The sequence below is a fragment of the Melampsora larici-populina genome (assembly GCF_000204055.1).
Source record: "Melampsora larici-populina 98AG31 unplaced genomic scaffold MELLAscaffold_27, whole genome shotgun sequence".
Lineage (NCBI taxonomy): Eukaryota > Fungi > Basidiomycota > Pucciniomycetes > Pucciniales > Melampsoraceae > Melampsora > Melampsora laricis-populina.
Window position 1 is genome coordinate 202,797 of NW_006768791.1, and position 18,956 is coordinate 221,752.

Here is an 18,956-nt window from a genome sequence, read left to right on the forward strand (position 1 = left end):
GATTTATATGAGAAAATCGCCGCTCTAGATGACCAAAAGCCTTCAATGATTCCACCGCGAGTTTACTCTAGCTATCTCCTTCTCGATTAACTGATATATACGTACAACACAAGTATCTCCGAAAATGCACTCGTCCTTCGAGATGAAAATCCACTCAAGTTCAACCCACGCAGAAAGTCCTCCATTATGGAATCTTAAGATCTTCATCGATGAGTAATTTGATCATACCATGACTCAAAATTTGAGGAAAGCTAACCCAAAGCGTAATGGTTTGCACTAAGAAGCAAAACGTACGACATGTGAGTCAGTAAACCCGTTCCTTGTAGTTCTCTTAGTTCAAGCTGAATTCCAATCTCTTCAAACGATCACAATCTTCGACAATCCTCTCATTAAATCGTCTTATAAACGGAAGAAGATTAGGGTATCCGTTGAATTTCCACGGATTCGACAAATCACACACGCGCAAATGAAAAGAAACTTTCGAACCCACATCAAATCTGTAAGCTTATGAATAAGCCAACCACCGGGGCAGGCTCCCCTGCACAAGCTTGAGGGGAGACTTTAGGATCAATGAATTCGATCACTTACACCGGATGACCCAAAAATTGAGTTACCAAACTCTTGAAAATCAACGTACGTCACTGAAGCAGTGCCAGTAGGCCATACGAAATCCAAGTCCGTAAAGTCCTTACCAATCTTGTGTTTCGCATCCATAAGGGTTAGTTCAAGCTGGATTTCATTCTCTCTGACTACGGAATCCTATCCGCTTCGAATAGCAGCAATCAAAAGGGTTCCGCGGATTTGACAAAGCTCTTGTATATATTACCTTTAATAAAGCTCGAAAAGGTACACACCATGATCGTAAATTGATCGTAAGCTTATCAATTTTACTATGAACATAAACACTTTTTAAATGAATTCAACCATAGAAAAAAAATAAGAATTATAATCCTTACAAGGAAAAAAAGGTTACACTTCCAATTTACAGAACCTTTTTCACAAGACATTATAAGAATTTTGATATGATAAAGATTGAAATTAAGTCGATCAAAAAAAATATTAAGGAGATCAGAAATTGAACAATGTGATTTTTTTTTGGTTAAATGATTAGGTTTTTTTCGGAAGGTTGGGTTCAAGGTTGAAATAAATTGTAATCCATCACTATATATAGACACTTCATCAAATCCATCCTTTCTATCCAAAAGAAATCCCAATCCTCTTAAATTTACATTTACATTTAGTACATTTAGTATTTATTACCAAGCAGGTCTTAACTGTATAGCTCTTTCCCAAACCTGATGTAAAACCTCATGAACAGAATTAAACCCAGCCCAAACCAAATTCATAAACTCAAAATATTTAGAAAGATGAAAAGATTGATTGAATTGATTAAAGATCACATATCCAGGTTCCGAGATTTCTTCATTCGAATTCAAAGATTTCAATGCGATTTCTGGATCCACTCCTCTGGTGATCCAATATATTCTAAAGAATCGATGATTCGGCTCTGGTCTACCTAGACTACCATCTAACCTTCTAACTTCAGTTAATAAATTAATTCGTTTCTTATATAATGATCCAACTAAACTAGATTCAGTTTCGATTGATAATGCTTCTGGAAGATAAGTTGACATTTTTTTAATTTTCGAAAACACTTCATCTTCATCTCCATCTTCATCTTTTGATTTAAATATTAATTTTGAAGAACTAGTAGGATCTAAGAAATTCATCAATTTCTCTCGGATTTGACTTCGTTTATTATAACTTTGAAATGAAACATTAGGTTCGTTTAGTTTAAGTAAATCTCCTACTTTTAAAATCAAATTCACATCCCAATCTGATCTTTTAATCCATCTTTCAATCTGAAGTTTATTCCACCAAGGTTTTAAATTCTTCAATGAATGATGATAATGATGAGTACTACTAGGATTTAATCCTTTAGAAGTAATATAAGAAAAGATTTCAAACCGTTTTAAAAACTCTTCTTGATTTAAATGAGTTGAGAACCAACTAAGGATTTCAAAAAACTTAAATTCTTCCTTCCTTAATTCAAACATACATTTTAAAATATATCGATACCATTCTTGACCTTCTAAATTGATATTAATAAATTCTCCATCTAACCCCAAGATCCTACTGACCATCAAAACATGTTCTAAATCGAATCCTAATGTATTCCAATCAGATTGATCTTGAGCTGTTGCCCATTTGATCATCACTTCTTTGGGTCGATTCACGGTTTCTCCTTTTGAATTTCTTCCAAGATAAGGTACGATCACTTTTTCTTCTTGATGTGATTGACTTGATGATGAATCATGATGACTCGAATGAATAAAATCGTATCCATTCATTCGCTTGTTTCCAATCTCTGGATCTGATGTCATAAAATGTTGAATGATTCCATTTAAGATCATTTGTATAATCTTATCATCTAAATTATTAACAGCTTCTAAATTCCTGTAAACCATATCTCTTTTGGATAATTTCCTTTGATCTTGATTACTTGGATGATTTAAGCTTGTGGTCTTGATAGTCAAATTGATTGAAAACCTTATCAATTGAAACATGATCATCATCTTCATCATCCATCTTGTAGTCTTGATTCCAAACTTCATCTTGACTTTTGTATGAATTGATAATAAATTCTTTCCTGCTTATACTCTTTATAAATAAGTTATCTTCAATCTTTCTTCTGTTATTCGAAAAAAATCCCTTAAATCGTCTGCTCTCTTGAATCCGATCTTGACTAGTTTCCTAAAATAATTGGTTATCTTTCTTATGAATCCTTGTTTCCTTTCTTTTTTAAAATTTCTCTCTTAGAAGAAAATCTAAACACATATGTACCCCCCCAAAAATCAAATCAAATTAAATCAAATCAATAAATCATTACGAGTTTTCCAAACCAAACTTAAACTTACTAACCAAAGATGACAATAAATCAAAACCAAATCCCAATGATCATATAAATTCCCAATAGATTTCCATGTACCTCTGAATCAGAATTAATGGATCTTCCCCAAAACATCAATAAATCGCACTTATTTCTAATCCTTCTCAAAACACGTTTTCATCACCTAGAATAAATCAAACGCATCAACCCACTCCACCCGTTACCCCACCCGAACTCAACAAACCTCACTAATAGTAACACCTCTTGCATCATGAAATCCAAAACTAACCAATCGAAAACCGTTTGAACTTAAAAAAAGCAAGATCCATTTCCCGACCATAAAACTCTAAAATCAATTCAACTAAAAAAATCAAATCCAATGTTTCAAGGGTTAAGAATTCCTTTAGATTTTCTAATATGATTTCTTCAAGAACCAGTTTCAATTCTTAAAATGAATTGAACTACATAGCTTTGTGTTACGATTCACGAAACGAACCTAAGAAAACAAACACATCGCATAAACTCCGGTCCCATACCTTCAGGATAAAATGAAAATCAAATTAAAAGGTTTAAAAGATCTTCTTAATTCCGAAAAAATAAATGTACTAGCCTGGTTATGAAAAACCCCAAACTTCAAAATACTTTACATTCCGAATTCCAAAAAAACAGATCTACGTCCAATACCTTGACCACCAACCTCCAATCAACCTTGAACTAAAACTCGATTGTAAATCTTCCTAAACCGAAGTACTTAATAAACAAGAAACTTATAACTCGTACACACATTTTCACTCTACTTTAACATTCAATACACACAAACGCGCAAGAAAAACACTATGAAAAAATGAAAAAATGATGATGTCAAGAGGTATAAAGAAGAAAAAAGTAGTATAAGTAAATGAGTATTTAATCTGTTGGATGACCCCCGTTCCCTAGTGAAATATTTTGAAGTTTATTTTCCACAGCTGTAAGTGCAGTAGTATGTTTCATACAATAATGCACTAAAAACCGGTCAAAAAAAAGAAGTCAAAAATTCTCAATACTCCAAACCTCCCAAAAAAAGAAGCACATCAATCCAAACCAAAGATCCACATCAAACTTACAAAGTTCAGACCTAAGCGTATCATAAGCCGCTTGACCTTTCTTCATACTTCTAATATAATCTTCTGCTAAATCTTTATCTTCTGAGATCAACATCATCTTCTCATTCGTTAAGATTTGAGATTCTTTTTCATATTCGGTTTGGAATTCAATCTCTTCTAAATGTTTTTCTTGGGTTTTCGTTTGTCTTTCGATCCCGGCTTTTCTTTTTCGATGGATACCTGAATGGACTCTTGAGATTTGTTCTTGCATCACTTCAGTTCTTCTTTGTGCTTGCTATTGATTCACATCAAACGAAAAAGAATGAACATTTTTAGTTCAGTTCAAGTAAATTGATTATCTTTTTAGGGGGGTTGGTTAGAAACATACAGATGATTTTTTTTCAATCTCATTCAATTCAAAAACCTTACTCTCATACTCCTCATTAAGTGAATTCAAAGTTTTCTTAACTTCTTCAACTTTAAGAGTTTCGATTTCCCATTCATCTGCTAATTTCAAACATTGAAGTAAATCTTTTTGATACTGATCAATCGATTTAATTCTTCTTTCTAAATAATGTGAATTCGATTCTAATGAAGCAATCGAACTTAATTCCGAACTTAGCGTTTTTTGTAATGATTCAATGGCTGATTTTACTTTTTCGGGTGATCTGGCTATTCGGGTTGATAATCTATTAATTTCGTTTTCTAGTCTTTGGACTTCGGTTACTGCATTACGCTTAATCATGACCAAACCAAACCAAAAAAACATTCTTTCATCAGCTTTTTTAGTCATTCAAAATCTGTGGGTTTCAAAAAAATCAAGCTTCGTTTCATTTACATTTTGTTCACAAATCGTTCTTCTTGTATTCAATAATTCAGCTCTTCTCTGTTCCAATGGATCTGTCATATCTTTACACTCCAAAATCGTAGCTTTATATCCCTCAATCTGTGGAATCAATTCACCCGCAATCCTTTCTTCTTCTTCATGTTTCCGACTAACCTCCAAAAACCAAAAATCCAAAAAAACCTCATCAGCCTTCGACCAAAAACAACCATCATCCAAAAAAAAAATCACTAAACTCTAAATCAGAATTATCTTTCCTAGATTTCGAAATCCTTTCCAAAAGTTCATCACGTTGGTTTTGTAAATCATTTAAAGATTCTTCTAATGGATTTAAGACTAATGGAACTTGTTCAGTTTCAAACAAAACAAAATTAATCAATCCACTTAAGATTCGTTTATATCTTTCAGGTGTTGGGTTCAATAAATCTCGATCTGAGAAATCATAAATAGCTGCACATCTCATCAATTGGACCAACGTATCTTTAAAACAACCTGTAAAGACTCTATACTTGTAAAACGTCTAATACCCCCAAAATCAGAAAGATCAACTCGAATGAAAGCCAGGTTTGGAATGGGAATCGGGTTTAAAAACACTTTCTCTTACTTGATGATGGACATTCGTTAAAGGTTCTTCAACAGCTTCATGAATATGTTCTCTATGAATATTACATAAATGTGATAAGATCCATTCGAAAGTGAAATGAACTTTGACGGGAATCGGTTTGTTAATTTCATCAATCGTTAAATCGATGGGATAACCGAAATCTTTAAAGGCTGAACTGATTTCACTTGAACTTAGGGTTGGAAATGACATTTTGATGGGTTTTGATTGATTAAACGATGTCGGACTGTTTGGTTGAGAATGAGATGTTGTCTTTTTGGGTTTTTGAGGGTTTTTGGTGTGTTTCGATCAAAACTTAAAACACGCGACGTGTGTTTTTGGTTTGGGTGTGAGTCGTGACCGTGTGGTACCGGTGCGGATCACCGGTCACCGGATCTTGACGGGTACACTGCACTCGAGAAAACTTCGATCGGTGACCGTCAACAAGACTCCCCACAATCAACTGAACAATTCGAATCCATCACCAACCACAAAATGGTAAGCAAACCCAACCCAACCCAACCCAAACCCAACCCATAAACTGATCCAATCTCATTCCCTCAGGACCCATCCAAGAAACCCCAAGACCCATTTCCCATTCCAACAACTTATCAACTCGTTCCCACCCATCAATCAACAAGTACAAATCTAGAACTAAATCTCATGCCATTCTCCATAAACCATCACGGAGAATCCGAGATCTCTACTTACTTTATCCCCACAAAATCAGACAACAAGACCCAAGAATCTAGTTTCAGAGGAAGATACATCCATGGTACAACCCTAGATTTACCAAATGGTTATTACGGTACATTCATCAACACTCCTACTAATACTTCAAACCAAGCTTTAGTTTCGGATTTGGATGGTCAGGGTGAGGTGGGCAAGCTGGGGGGTAGACCTTCTAGGTCTACTGGTATCAATCAATCCAAAAGACATCATAAGAAAACTAAATTAGAAACTAAATCGGTTCCTCATTACGAACAAGAAGAAGAAGAAGAAGAACCGATCCAGGAATCACTTCAACCTACTCTTCTTGAAACATCTCAAATTAAACCTTTAACAACAACAACTAAAACGTTGGAATTAGTAGGCCAGTTTGATAAATTGATTCTTTGGAACCCTGATGGTCCTTTGGATTTAAAGGACAATTATTTGATAAATGGTTTGGATCGGTTTATTGGTTTATCTGAAATAGTTGAGTTTTGATGTTTTTGGTCCTTTAGTGTTGAGAGTTGGATACTGATGCGAATTTTGGGTTTAGATTCATGGTGGTTCTGATTGATTTGGGTGGATGGGGTTGAATGGGATCGGGTTTTTGATGTTTTTTTTGTTTGATTGAAGATGCTGAATGGGTTGTTGTTGTTGTGAAGATTTGTTCTGTTCTGTGATTTGATAAAATGTAAATCTGTACCGAATTTGAAACAATTTAAATTTCGAATTAATTTTCAATTTTTTTGTCTTTCAAAAGTTTTTCGAATTTATCTTTTGATTTCTTCACAGCTTCCAACTGCCATTGTCCATTCACCAAACTGATTTTAACTTCAACCTATCCTGTTCAGGTATTGAAAGACAGATTAACAGAATGACATTAAACTCAAGTAGATCATCAAGTTGTAGTTCAAGTTCAGAAATCGAAATCATCAATCAATCCAAACCAAAACCATCAAGACTACCATCCTCACCATCTTCAACCACTTCATCACCAAAATCAAATCCAACACTCAATCAACATTCACAACTCAACACGTCAGTCTATTTCTCAATCTCATCATAACCTACTAAATAAACTCTAATCTTTTCTTTTGTTAATATGATTCTATCGACAGACAAGTTTCAATCTTGATTGAAAGTTCTGATGATGAACCAAACCAGATCCCAGTAAGAAGAACAAACAGTACACCAAATCCAATCAGATCAAACCCAAACCCAGATCCAAACCCACTCAGATCTCATTCGAATCACGAAACAAGTACAAAAGAGAAAGGAAAATCTAAAGCTATCGAATTGAGTGATACAGATGAAGATCGTCTTCAAGATGATCCATTCGATTATCAACACGATGATTTTGGTCTTCATATGAATCATCCTAACAACGACGACGATGACGAATTACCTGAAGCTGAGCTTTTGTTTAGTCAAGAAACAAACTCTTTCCAACGGCCGGTCTCTCGACCTCTTCAGTCCTTTCAATCTACTTCTAATCCAACTCGTTAGTCTTATCTCATTTCACGTGTTTGATTTGCTATTAAAAATATGAATTGGTTTTTTTAGTGAAAGAGAAAACAAAAGAAACGAAAAAAACGAGCTCGAGTGTGAGTTTGGTTAAGAAGAATACCAAAGCGAATCAAGAGATTGAGAAATTAAAGAAGAAAGAACAATTACAAAAAGAAAAAGAAGCTAAAAAAGTAAAGTTTAAACATTCATTTGATTCTTCTTTTTTTCATATTCATTTTCAATTGAAAAGTTGAATGACTGAGTTTCAAAGAAAAAACTTTATTTTTTCACTTGATTTTGACTTTAGTTAGCAAAAGATCAAGAAAAAGCTGAAGCAAAAGATTTGAAAGATGTGAATAAACTCTTAACACGTCAAGAAGCCATCACCGAAATCCGGCTAAAAGTGCCAAGTAGAGTACTACTCCAAACCTCACATCCGATCAGCAAATCCATCGATCTCTTCAAATCACGTATCCAAACCGAAGAAGGTAACAAGATGTCAATGCCTATCCTAGATGAAACAGAAAACGAATCGATTCAATGGATTAGAGTTTGTCAAAAAGAATGGAACGAATCTACAAATCGATTCGAACCTTGTGAAAGGAAAGAAATTGTTGAAGAATGCTTGCTTTTGGTTTGGAAGGCTGATGAACTTGATGATTGGATTTCTGATGGGAATGGTGAACATTTGATGAGAGCTAAATCGATTCGTGAAGATAAACCTGAGTATCAAGTTTGTGATTATGAATGATTTGGAAAAAATATGAATCGGATTTGAAAAATTGATTTGGTTTTTTTTGGATTTGATTTATTGATAGATCTTTATTATGATTTATGGATTAGAAAACTTGATGAGACTTGCCAAAAATCAACAAAACTTACAAATCAAAAACCAAATCCGATCTGATCTTAGAGGAGAATCATCCACAAGTACTGCCACAACTAATTCGAAAAAAAGAAAGCATCAAGATCTTGGACCTAAGAATTCGATGGATGAGATTTCAAGACAAATTGAAATGATTAAGATCTTGACGAAGTGTCATGTATTGAAAGTAGAAGATTGTAATTCGTTGTCTAATTGGTTATGGGAATTGTCTTATGAGATTGGAATTAAACCATACAAGTGAAGTTTCAGATTTGATTTCTTACACCTGATTTAAAATTCTAAATGATCCCTATATCTGATGACTTTTTTTTTGTTTGATGATCTTGGTTTTTGATTTTAGAGCTAAAAAACAAAAATTAAAATCCGATTTGAATTTAGAAATCGAAGGAAACAAAGGAAAAGATTTAGAAGATACGTTTTTAAAAATGTTAAAATGTTTACCACGTGTAGGCGAAGCCGAATCCAAAGCGATTGCTCAAAGGTTTCCCACTATAAATCATTTGTTTTCGGCTTGGGATTCATTGGTGGGTAGGAATGATCTAGTTGGGGCTGAGGATATGTTGGTGGGCTGTAAGGTTTGTTCTTTGTTTTGCTTTCCTTTTTTTGGAATTGAGGAGTTTGGAGTTTGGAATTGATTTGGTTTTTTTTGGTGATGGTGGGGGTGAATAGAAAGGTAATAGTAATAAAGCTATTGGGAAAATCACTTCTAAGAAAATCTTTGATGTTTTTTATTCTTCTAAAGATGGTGATACATGTATTAACAATAATTAGAAACAACCACCGTCATTCAATCAATTCCCAAAAAATCATTATCCCTTTTTATTCTCATTCATAGATTTCTTGGTATTGAAGTTGAATGATTTTTTTGGTTTTTCACTTTTTCATTTTTCTGGTTGTCTATCTTCTCTTTGAATGGAAAAACCTCTTCTGTTTTGTTTTGTTTTTCTGTTGGATTTTTAATTTGTATGATTTACTGTTTTTTTTTTCTTGTGATGTGTTCTTTATAATTAAATTTAAGATTTGTATGGTTAAAATGAGAGTCCAAGATAGAGTTGTGGGAAAAGATCTCTTGTGAATCAGTAGAGTCAAAAACTTGTTGACAGTCAGCCTGGGAATATGGATCTTGATGAGTTTGACTTTGAGTGTGGAATAGTGTGTTTCCTAAAGTCTGAAAGACAATGAGGGTATGTTCACTTAAGTAATTTCTGATCAGAAATTAAATTCTACAAAATTCAAAGTGTTGCTTTGGTGAAGTATGGTTCATTTTTGAAGTTTCTTTTCCCTGTCCGCTGAGAAATTCTGTAGGTTCATTTAAATTCCAAAAAAGAAGTTGTTATAGAACTCCATGAATCTTTTGTACAAGGGTCTGACAAGTTTGTTAAAGTTAAAATGGTGTTTCTTGGAAACCCACACACAGAGGAGATCAAGAGTGATTTCGATCACAAGGGGTTAAAGAAAATCACTTTCTATAAGCTGAAAGGTGAAATCTGTTCTGAATTTCTCAAGGTTAAAGCTCTCCAGGATTACTTTTCTATTCATGAAAAAGTGATCAGAGTGTGATGTTACAAATATGTTCAATACCAAGTACACTGCAGCAAGCTTGAAAAGTTTAGCAACGCTCTTGTTCTATCATCAAAACTCTCTTAAAGTTACAACACCCGTTATTATATATAATATCTGTTTAGATTTATATATCATTCAAAAGTTCATTTATAGAAAATCCATTTAGATATTTAAACGGATCTCATTTTTTAAAAAAACTTTGATTAGATATATATCAAACAAAATCCATGTAAATAATTTTAAAATCAAAAACAGAACAGTCGAAATAGAAAAGTTTACAACCACTCTATCTTTCTCTCTCTCTTGATAATGGAATTAGACTTTCGAAAACAACGTTTTTTAAAGATTGTTTTAACAAGCAGAATTTTTCAAACTAGTTTTTTTAGTCTACTTCATCTCTTGTTCAGAGCTCTCATAATGAGGCTACAAATTTAGCCGGATCAAGTGATTCATACTCGCTCTCAGGTGGTAGTGCTTCAAGACCATCGAGTAAGTTCTTCTTCAATCCACTTCCTTCAAGCCCAGTACTATTGTTAGTTGTTGAGGTGATCGTCGATTCAGGTTTTGATTCAGAAATCGCAAAGAGATCAAGGATTTGATCAGTATCTAATGAAGCCAAATTCGAGTTTTGTTGATTAACAATCGAAGTGGCAATATTAAGCTTGAATCGTTGAAGGCTTTCATTGATCAAATCAAATCAAATCATTCTATCAGTCTTTCATTCTTCACCATCAAAGATCTCACTCTAAAAAAGAAAACCCACCCCATGATCTTCTCTTCCAAAGTCGCCCTAGTAATCAATCGGTAAACATTGACAACTTTCTTCTGACCCAATCGATGCGCTCTATAAACATTGAACACACGATCACATCAGCCAGAGATATCAATTAGATCAGGAAATTATTGATTCACCTGTCCATGGCCTGTAAATCTTTCATCGGGTTCCAATCATGTTCCACAAAGATCACCGTATCAGCTCCGGTCAAGTTGAGCCCAAGACCACCGACATGGGTGGTCAACAGTAAACAATCAATACTTGGGTCAGCATTGAAAGTTTGAACTATATCATGTCGTTTAGATGCCTCTGTAGTACCATCCATACGCATAAAGGTGACCGTGGGCATATGATTTTTGAACAAATCGTGCTCGATGATATCCAGCATCTCCCTCATTTGACAAAAGATCAGTACCCGATGCTGAGGAATGGTGCCGCCACTCGTCGTCGTTCCTGCGCCATCTTCAGTAACAGTTTCAATGAGAGTCGTCGCAGTGGTCAGACCGATTCCACAGTCTCTGAGAATTTGACGAAGAGCCAAAAGTTTAGGAGCGTGGCTGATATCACGATATCCTTTCGATCCGAGTTTGTTGATGATGGCCTGATGCTGAGGCACTTCAGGTCGAATAACCATGGCGGGATGATTGACCAATTTCTTGAGGTACTGTAATGCTTGGAAGACGTGTTGTGAAGATGGATCTTGTCCGTTGGCTGCATTCTTCGATTTCTTGACTAGGCCTTCTGCTTCGTCCTTTGCTCGCGATTTCGAAAAGTCTTCGTATAGTTGCTTTTGTAATGCAGACAATTCACAATAATAGTCTTGAATGATCTTCGGCGGTAGGTCATCCAACACATCCTCTTTCAAACGTCTCAACAAGAAAGGCAAGACTTGTTTGTGCAAGGCCTCTAACGCCAACGCACCTGCCTCCTGTTCCTTGGTCGAGCTCTTAGCATCTCGACTCATACTGATCGGTCGACCGAATCGCTCGTTGAAGTATTTCTCCGTACCCAAAAACCCAGGCATCAAGAAATCAAACAAACTCCATAGTTCGAGGGCATTGTTCTGGATCGGAGTGCCTGAGAGGATTAGTCGATGATTAGCCTTTAACATCTTCACGGCTTTGGAAAGTTTTGACTTTGCGTTCTTGATGATGTGGCCTTCGTCAAGAATACAATAATTCCAAGAGACTTTTGACAGTTGTTCGATATCATTTCGCACGATATCGTAGGACATGATGACCACATCATGTTTCTTGATCTTTTTGACCAAGGATGATCGCTCTTGTGGCCCACCGACATAGAGCAACGGTTTAAGTTTCGAAGCGTACGTTTTGATTTCATGTGCCCAATGTCCAGTCAGAGTAGGCGGGCAGACGACCAAGGAGGGTAGGTGGACGGTGTCTAGCGATTTGGTTTGTTTGTGTAGCTCCGCTCGTTCGTGGTGTTTGCTAGCGAGGATACATATCGATTGAAGTGTCTTTCCCAGACCCATATCTAAGAAAAACAAAAGGTTAGTGAGCTGAATGAATACATATGACTTATATATAAGATACTGACCATCACAAAGTACCCCGTGCAATTGATATTTTGCTAAAAACGCCAACCAACTGATGCCTTCTCGTTGATATTTTCTTAGGTCAGCCTTGATGTCTACAGGAATTTCGTATTGTTCAATCTTGCTACCTCCCAACAATTGAGACAAGAAAGTGCGTTCCGATTGCCGCTTTTCGAGCATCTCTTGTGAAAATCCCGGTGGGTCTGGGACACCGAGTTCGAGTGGCATGAGCTTGATCAGGCAAGCAAACGTGTGTGTAGCCACGTATCGAACGTCGTCATCAGTATCGCTCATCCTGCCTAGAACTGGGACAATGAGGAAGATGATGTATGCCAGGATCTTGATATTTAAAACCTCGACCAATCCTTTGAATACGAAAGTTGCGCATCGAGCGAATGTCAGTAATGAAACTTGGATATACTCAATATACCAAATGGGAACGAATACTCACTTGACACCATCTCAATCGCACCCCGCCGATGAGCAAGGTTGAGGGGATCGGCAATCAAGGGCAGAACACGAGTAACGACCTCATGAAGACCTTCATCAGGCAGAAAGCTGCATAGTGCAGCATAACATTTGACAGCGGAATACCGAACGACTGAAAATTTGCTTCTAGTAGCTTGACACAATGGAGCGAAGAGAGTCGCCAAACGGGGATGAGAGGAGAGTGGTAGACTGCTGGCGACAGCCGGTAAGACGGTAAGACAATCGAGTAGGTCCTGTCCTAATTTGGGTTGGGCGGGCTCGTTCTCCATTCGCTGATCTGCCGCTTCCACATCACCGGTGTTGAACAGCGTCAAAAGAGGTTCAGACATACAGTTCCATAACTTTGGAATTCGATCAATTAGATCATCCCCGAATTTTGCAGCCAGTGACGATAGTGCTAGTTCAGCACCACGTCTCAACAGTTTGGCTTGAGAGCTAGCCTCATCTGATGATGCTTCGGAAGTCAGCCCGCTGTCACTGGCACCTGTCGAAGGTCGTATACCGTTGTCCTGGGCTAGAAAGATCCCGCGCTTGCTCGCTTTGCCCTTGACAAACGTCGGTGTTTGAGACTCGTCTTGACAAAGGTAGGTTGATAGGTTACCGATGATCTTGTCCGTAGGATCGTTCTTGACAGGTGAATTGGGAGAGGTGCAGATGTCTACAAAGGACGCTAGGGCGTTCGCTGATCTAGTCTGCAAATCGATAATCGTCTCGTTCTAAAAGACCAGGCTAAGCTTAGCATACGAGTAGTAAAAGTCATACAAACAAAAAAATCGGACACACCTTGATACTTTGTGTCAAACCTTTGATCAACGGCGATATTTTGCCTGGAATCTCTCTTAGAGCCACAACGGCTGAAGCGACAGTTGCGTCCAATTGAGTATCGAAGATCACCCGATCTTTTTCATACATGCCGATGACATCCTGTAATTTCCTGCGCCTGTCTTCCAAGCTAGCAATCGCCATCTTCTTGGAGCCTCGACCCACGAGTGGTATGAGGGCAGGGTAGTCTTGATTCACCACCTTCAGCGCCGACTCGATAGTGAAATCGCAGGCAGGTAATTTAGGGATCTTCTCGGCTGGTACTTTTCCCAGACTGGCAAACGTAGCAAAGAGTCCTTCAGAGTCTTTCTTGATACCTGCTAGATATGATTCCAATTCGGCGTAAGTGATACTAGGCCCAGTGAAAAGTGTCGAAGAACGCAGCTTGTTAGATATGGGCTGTATGGCTTCGATTTGTCCCAGGTTAACTTCTGAAACTTCGCCAGAGGGTGCATGAGCGTAGTCCAACGCCCAATCCTCCAACATGATGGCTGAGATCATCCGAGGCAGAGCGAATTCCGAGTCCAATGCCGTCAGTATTGCTTCAGTAAACAGCTGGAGTTGATCTAGTCGAGTGAGCTTTGACATCAGATGGCCCAAAGCTTTCGCAGCAGCCAACCGACCGCGCATGATGTCATCGATCGAGACGAGGGATAGATCTTGTGCCATGATCGATTTGTCGACGTTGTGAATCAGGTGTAAGTCTTGAGCTGCCGTATATTTCGAGTTGGGAATCGCGGTAAAGAAAAGGGTAGCGTCTAGTTTTTTGGTGCGCGGTGTTGTGACGAGTTGAAACCATCCGGCAATATGCAAACGAACAATTTCTATCAACATCTGAGTCGTTTCTGGCTTCTCGACCAACTCGTCGATCATAGCATTCCAAAGCTGATTTGAAAGAGACCGGATGTCGGGGCGCTCCTCGACTAGCATATTTTGATACATGAGGCATAAAACCTTCTCATCAATCCAAGATCCAAGGTCGAGATCGGGCATGCGAAGGAAAACAGCAAGCGCTTTGACAACGGATAATCGAACGCTGGATATGGTGTGGCGGAAGAAGGGGAAGAGCCGGGGAATAAGCGTAGGTAGACTCCGGCCGGCGAAACTGGACAATTGAGTCAGCACACTAGGGTAGGTGATCAGATTGGCTAAGATAAACAGACGTTAATGAGACATGAGCAACAATTTCTGTACGAACAAGGGCATCACAAGTATGCTTACCTAGAAGATCCATGATGTTACCGACAGAGCTTGATAAATCATCTTTGGAACTTCCAAGCGCGTCCCACAAGACATCCAATAGTTCGGCCAGCATGGTCGGAAGCCCTTTAACGATCAAATCCGTGACAGGTAGAAGGGCTCCGGAGGCAGCAGCTCGGACATCATCATCGTGGTCTCTCAGTCCGATCAATGAAGACTTTGTGATGATCGAAAGTAGGTTTGGGAACGCAGGGGGACTGGAAGCTTGTTGACTGGTAGAAACAGGTGGATCGGCGATGACTTGATCGGATGAAGGGTCGTCCAACTTCATGATCGTCTCATCTGGATCTTCAGGGTTTCTTGTTAGCACGGGTTTTGATTCTTCGTCATCACTCTTGAGGCAAGCTGCTTGAGTTGGCCCCATAAAGTCGAGCTTAAAGTTGTCACGCAAGTCGTTGATCTTGACGGCAATCAAATATTTCATTCCGATGAGGCCGGCATGGCGCACTTGCCACACATATCCTCTTTGACCCGGTGATTTCGCATTCTTCTGCTCAACCATACCACTGAGCACTTCCAAGATTCTTTCGAGACGGTCTCGATCCAGCCATTTCGCGACTAAGCTGATGCCTTGAGCACCGGTCTCCCTCACAGGCGCCACCACTTGATCCCCCACATAGTCGCCAAATCGATCCAGGCATAACATACAGATCAACCGAAGACCAAGGTCTTCCATCCAAACTTGGTGATGGTGATGGTTGAGGGCACGAGTTACTCCAACATGTTTACCAGCACCAAAGCCTTGAATCTTGAGAAGTGGGATGAGACCCAAGGCAGCACCATGACGAAATTCCCATTGAGAAGAAAACATATCGATCATCAGGACCTCTACAAAGGATGAAAAGGGCCATTCGCCCTCGATGTACTGAAGTCGATGATCGGATTGCATTGTACTGGCTGGTGTGTTGACCTCTCCCCCGCCCGCTTGTTTAGCAGATTCGGCAGCTGCTCGAGCTTTGGCCTTGGCACCGGGATCGATGATAACCACATTCTCCTTGGAGAGCTCAATCGAAGGTAAAGTTGATGAGGGGTGATCGGCTTGGAGTTCTGTGTTGGTGAGAGGCAGGGCTGGTACAGCAATCCGAGAGGGACTTTCGCCCGGTAATGACCCCGCTTGTTCGATGATGCGTAACTTGGCAGGTCCGGAAGTTGGTATCGCGCCATTTTGCAGGGTAGATGAGGTGTTATTTGTAAACGCGGGAAGAGCACTTGAGATAGAGCCGGAAGAGGCCGCAGAGACATTGCCCTTTCCAAATGCCTTACGTTTTCGTTTCATCGCGTTCCGCTCCCTAGCCGATAGTCCTTCCAAGTTAGGTTCGGAAGTCTCCGCAGAAGGAGTAGCAGTTGCTGGAAGGGGAATGAGTGTGGTGGTAGGAGTGGATTGGGTCGTCAACGCATCCTCGTCAGTGAAAGACGGGCTATGAGTCGAGATATACTGCTGTCCATGAGTATCTGGGTGTGTGCAAGGCCTTTCAGAATTCAATGGGTTGCTGAAAGGCAGTTGGGAGGTGGGCGGAACCGAAACTGAAGGATGGAGCGGGGAACGCTCATCAGCGTCCGTCGGTGGGGGAGAGTGCGAAACAGCGACAGGGGATTGGACGAGAGTTGAACCATTGGTACTGTCTTCGAGTTCTTTATTGACATCCATGCCAACTGAGTCCATATCGAGACCTCCGAAACAGCCTAGACCAAGGCCTAGCTTGCTGGCAACGTCGCGTTTGGCGGCCATCAAGGTCTCATGGGAACGTGGATGAGATGATCGGTAATCAAACTCCTTGCCAGCTGACGAGAGTAGAATGGTACCTTCGCGTAGCACGGCATCAAGATCAAAGGTGTCGAACCTAAGGCCAACACGATTGGTGGCGCTCTTGGCATCTGGAGTGACCAGGTTGGTAGGTTTGGAGTCCACAGGTGATTGAAGCTGATCGGAAGTATCAGTTTCACTGACGGATGGATCCCAGACACCGACGGCTTTCGCAATGGACTCGACGGCCTCCCCAGCAGCCAGTCGAGTTTCCCAATTCTTCGAACGCAAGTAGGGCAGGACACGACTTAGGAGATTGACGATTTCATTCCATTCGCCATCGATTCCTCTCCAGTCAGGAATATTGATCGAGGTGGCGGAAGGAGCGGAAGTGGCGGCAAGAGCAGAAGCATGTTGAATAGTCTGAGCCGCAATTTGACCAAGCTGACGAGCAGCAGTGACACGGACAGAAGGTGTTGATCCAGTGTCCAAGAGAAGCAAAAGACGGTCTAGCCTGAGTAGGTTGAGATGCGCAGGGAAGCGTGAAGGTGACGGTCAAGAAAACACAGGTGAATGAGTATATGCGCTGTAGATTCGATCAGGGTGGTGAAACTTGAAGTCAGATGGGAGAAAAGCGATTGTAAAGGTTTCTAGGGTGATTTGCAACATAACAGGCTAGCCTAATCTGTACTGTGACTTCAAAAAAGTGGGGAGGGATGAGATCACTGACCGAGTAGTCATGGTAGCAGCAGGCCCCGCACCTGCGGGCCAGGTCCGATCTGACACAGCAGATGGCGAGAAGGGTGTAGGAGGCTAGTATAGCCCTAGAGCTTTGAGGGGATAGGGTCGGGAGCTTCTGCCAATGACGACGCTTATCAGTCAGTTCAAGACGGTGAGGGTGGGGGGTGGATATCTGACGTTAGAGACTAGGAGTGTGATACGTGTGTGTTGCTGTGTTGTGTGTGCCGATCGTGGACATGCAAAGGGAATCGAGGTTAGGAATTGCAGAGGTACCGGCTGCCGAAGACCTTCGGTGGGAAGAGTGTATCCGCGGCTCTTGATCGGCGTACAAGCCGGCGAATCTACGTTATACCTGTAAGAGGCAGGCAAGAAAGAGGCACCAAAAATTAGCTACTGGAATATGACCTCTCCCAAAGCCCAGCGTGTCAGAGAGCTTGAAGGGAGATGAATAGTGAGATGAAGCTATGGGATGTACAGATTCTTCAAATAGGCGGCGCGGTTGTTGTTGGTGGGGGAAAGCTGAGGATACGCGGGGGGGAAGCGCGCTCCAGAGAAGCGCGATTTATATTCTACAGCCTTACTCAAAGGGGATGCACGCTTCAAGGGAGGTGACGACAGGCGCGGACCTCAGAGCACTCAAATGAATGGTGAAGATGGGTGAAAACGGTTTAGTGTAGATTTGGCACACGAAGGGGCAGTGAATTGCAATTTGGCTAGTCGCTTTTATGTATGTTCAAGTCACCTTGATTCGAAGCAGGGGGTTTTGAAAAGGGTGCGAATCTCTTGCGTTGTGTATGTAAATGATGCAACAAGTGTAACAAATGTGGTTAAAGCCAGGTGTCCACGTGTAATGCGGCCCGTGCCTTCCTGCGCTGAACTGCGGCTGTGTTCAATTCTGATTGTCTTCGGCTGAGCTGTGGTCACACACTCAATAATTTTACCTTTCACATGGTTGACACCAGTTTCACTCCCATGCCCTGCCGGTGACTTCAGTTTGTCGATTCGCACCCCTGGTTCACTCCTCAGCACACCATCCCTGTTTCCCTATCCGACTGTCTATACGTTCAATAACCCTTGAATGATTATCTCGACTCGTGTGGATGTCCACACCTCTCCTTGGCGATCAGTCTGTGTGAGGAAGGTGTAGCGGTCGTACACTACAGCCGTCTCATGAATGATCAACTATGTAGATCGATTTTGATCGCCGCGGTCAACAGATTTTATTTGCTGAAACTTCAATGTTTTATCTGGAACGGGCCCTTATGTTATGAGCTGCTTTCTTCCTGCTGTAGTCCCACACGATAGATCAATCGCATCATATGGTTTGTCCTGGGTCGATTTGACATTGCTTCTATTGAAATGTCGTGAGGAGAAAAAGAGATGATGGGTAGATGACCTCTTTAAAGAAAGATGTGAAGGAAAAAATATAAACATAGACTGCAAGCACAGCCGAATTATTTGATCAAAACACGATGATGTCATCGCGC

At 40.0% G+C, this 18,956-nt stretch overlaps 6 protein-coding genes across 6 annotated transcripts; 3 read left to right on the top strand and 3 right to left on the bottom strand.

Moving 5' to 3' along the window:
- Positions 1 to 1,256: 1,256 nt before the first annotated feature.
- On the bottom strand, positions 1,257 to 2,615 carry MELLADRAFT_108074 (uncharacterized protein; the record flags this gene model as incomplete). The annotated part of the gene is made up of 1 exon (XM_007411912.1): positions 1,257 to 2,615. One exon carries the CDS (start codon positions 2,613 to 2,615, stop codon positions 1,257 to 1,259), a length of 1,359 nt encoding a protein of 452 aa, XP_007411974.1.
- Positions 2,616 to 3,796: 1,181 nt separating this feature from the next.
- MELLADRAFT_88482 (uncharacterized protein) lies at positions 3,797 to 5,434 on the bottom strand (the record flags this gene model as incomplete). Its single annotated transcript, XM_007411911.1, has 6 exons — positions 3,797 to 3,891; positions 3,994 to 4,267; positions 4,361 to 4,708; positions 4,811 to 4,967; positions 5,053 to 5,319; positions 5,421 to 5,434. The coding sequence occupies 6 exons, from the start codon at positions 5,432 to 5,434 to the stop codon at positions 3,797 to 3,799; spliced, it is 1,155 nt and encodes a 384-aa protein (XP_007411973.1).
- A 478-nt stretch (positions 5,435 to 5,912) lies between these two features.
- On the top strand, positions 5,913 to 6,702 carry MELLADRAFT_88483 (uncharacterized protein; the record flags this gene model as incomplete). The annotated part of the gene is made up of 3 exons (XM_007411776.1): positions 5,913 to 5,915; positions 5,982 to 6,614; positions 6,682 to 6,702. 3 exons carry the CDS (start codon positions 5,913 to 5,915, stop codon positions 6,700 to 6,702), a joined length of 657 nt encoding a protein of 218 aa, XP_007411838.1.
- A 225-nt stretch (positions 6,703 to 6,927) lies between these two features.
- Positions 6,928 to 8,385, top strand: MELLADRAFT_78240 (uncharacterized protein; the record flags this gene model as incomplete). The annotated part of the gene is made up of 4 exons (XM_007411777.1): positions 6,928 to 7,166; positions 7,247 to 7,629; positions 7,692 to 7,825; positions 7,942 to 8,385. 4 exons carry the CDS (start codon positions 7,003 to 7,005, stop codon positions 8,383 to 8,385), a joined length of 1,125 nt encoding a protein of 374 aa, XP_007411839.1.
- A 224-nt stretch (positions 8,386 to 8,609) lies between these two features.
- MELLADRAFT_72281 (uncharacterized protein) lies at positions 8,610 to 9,579 on the top strand (the record flags this gene model as incomplete). The annotated part of the gene is made up of 3 exons (XM_007411778.1): positions 8,610 to 8,757; positions 8,861 to 9,095; positions 9,190 to 9,579. 3 exons carry the CDS (start codon positions 8,624 to 8,626, stop codon positions 9,289 to 9,291), a joined length of 471 nt encoding a protein of 156 aa, XP_007411840.1.
- Positions 9,580 to 10,106: 527 nt separating this feature from the next.
- MELLADRAFT_116969 (uncharacterized protein) lies at positions 10,107 to 17,469 on the bottom strand (the record flags this gene model as incomplete). Its single annotated transcript, XM_007411910.1, has 8 exons — positions 10,107 to 10,760; positions 10,847 to 10,927; positions 10,996 to 12,352; positions 12,416 to 12,778; positions 12,865 to 13,618; positions 13,686 to 14,872; positions 14,946 to 17,242; positions 17,459 to 17,469. 8 exons carry the CDS (start codon positions 17,467 to 17,469, stop codon positions 10,496 to 10,498), a joined length of 6,315 nt encoding a protein of 2,104 aa, XP_007411972.1.
- Between the last annotated feature and the right edge of the window lie 1,487 nt (positions 17,470 to 18,956).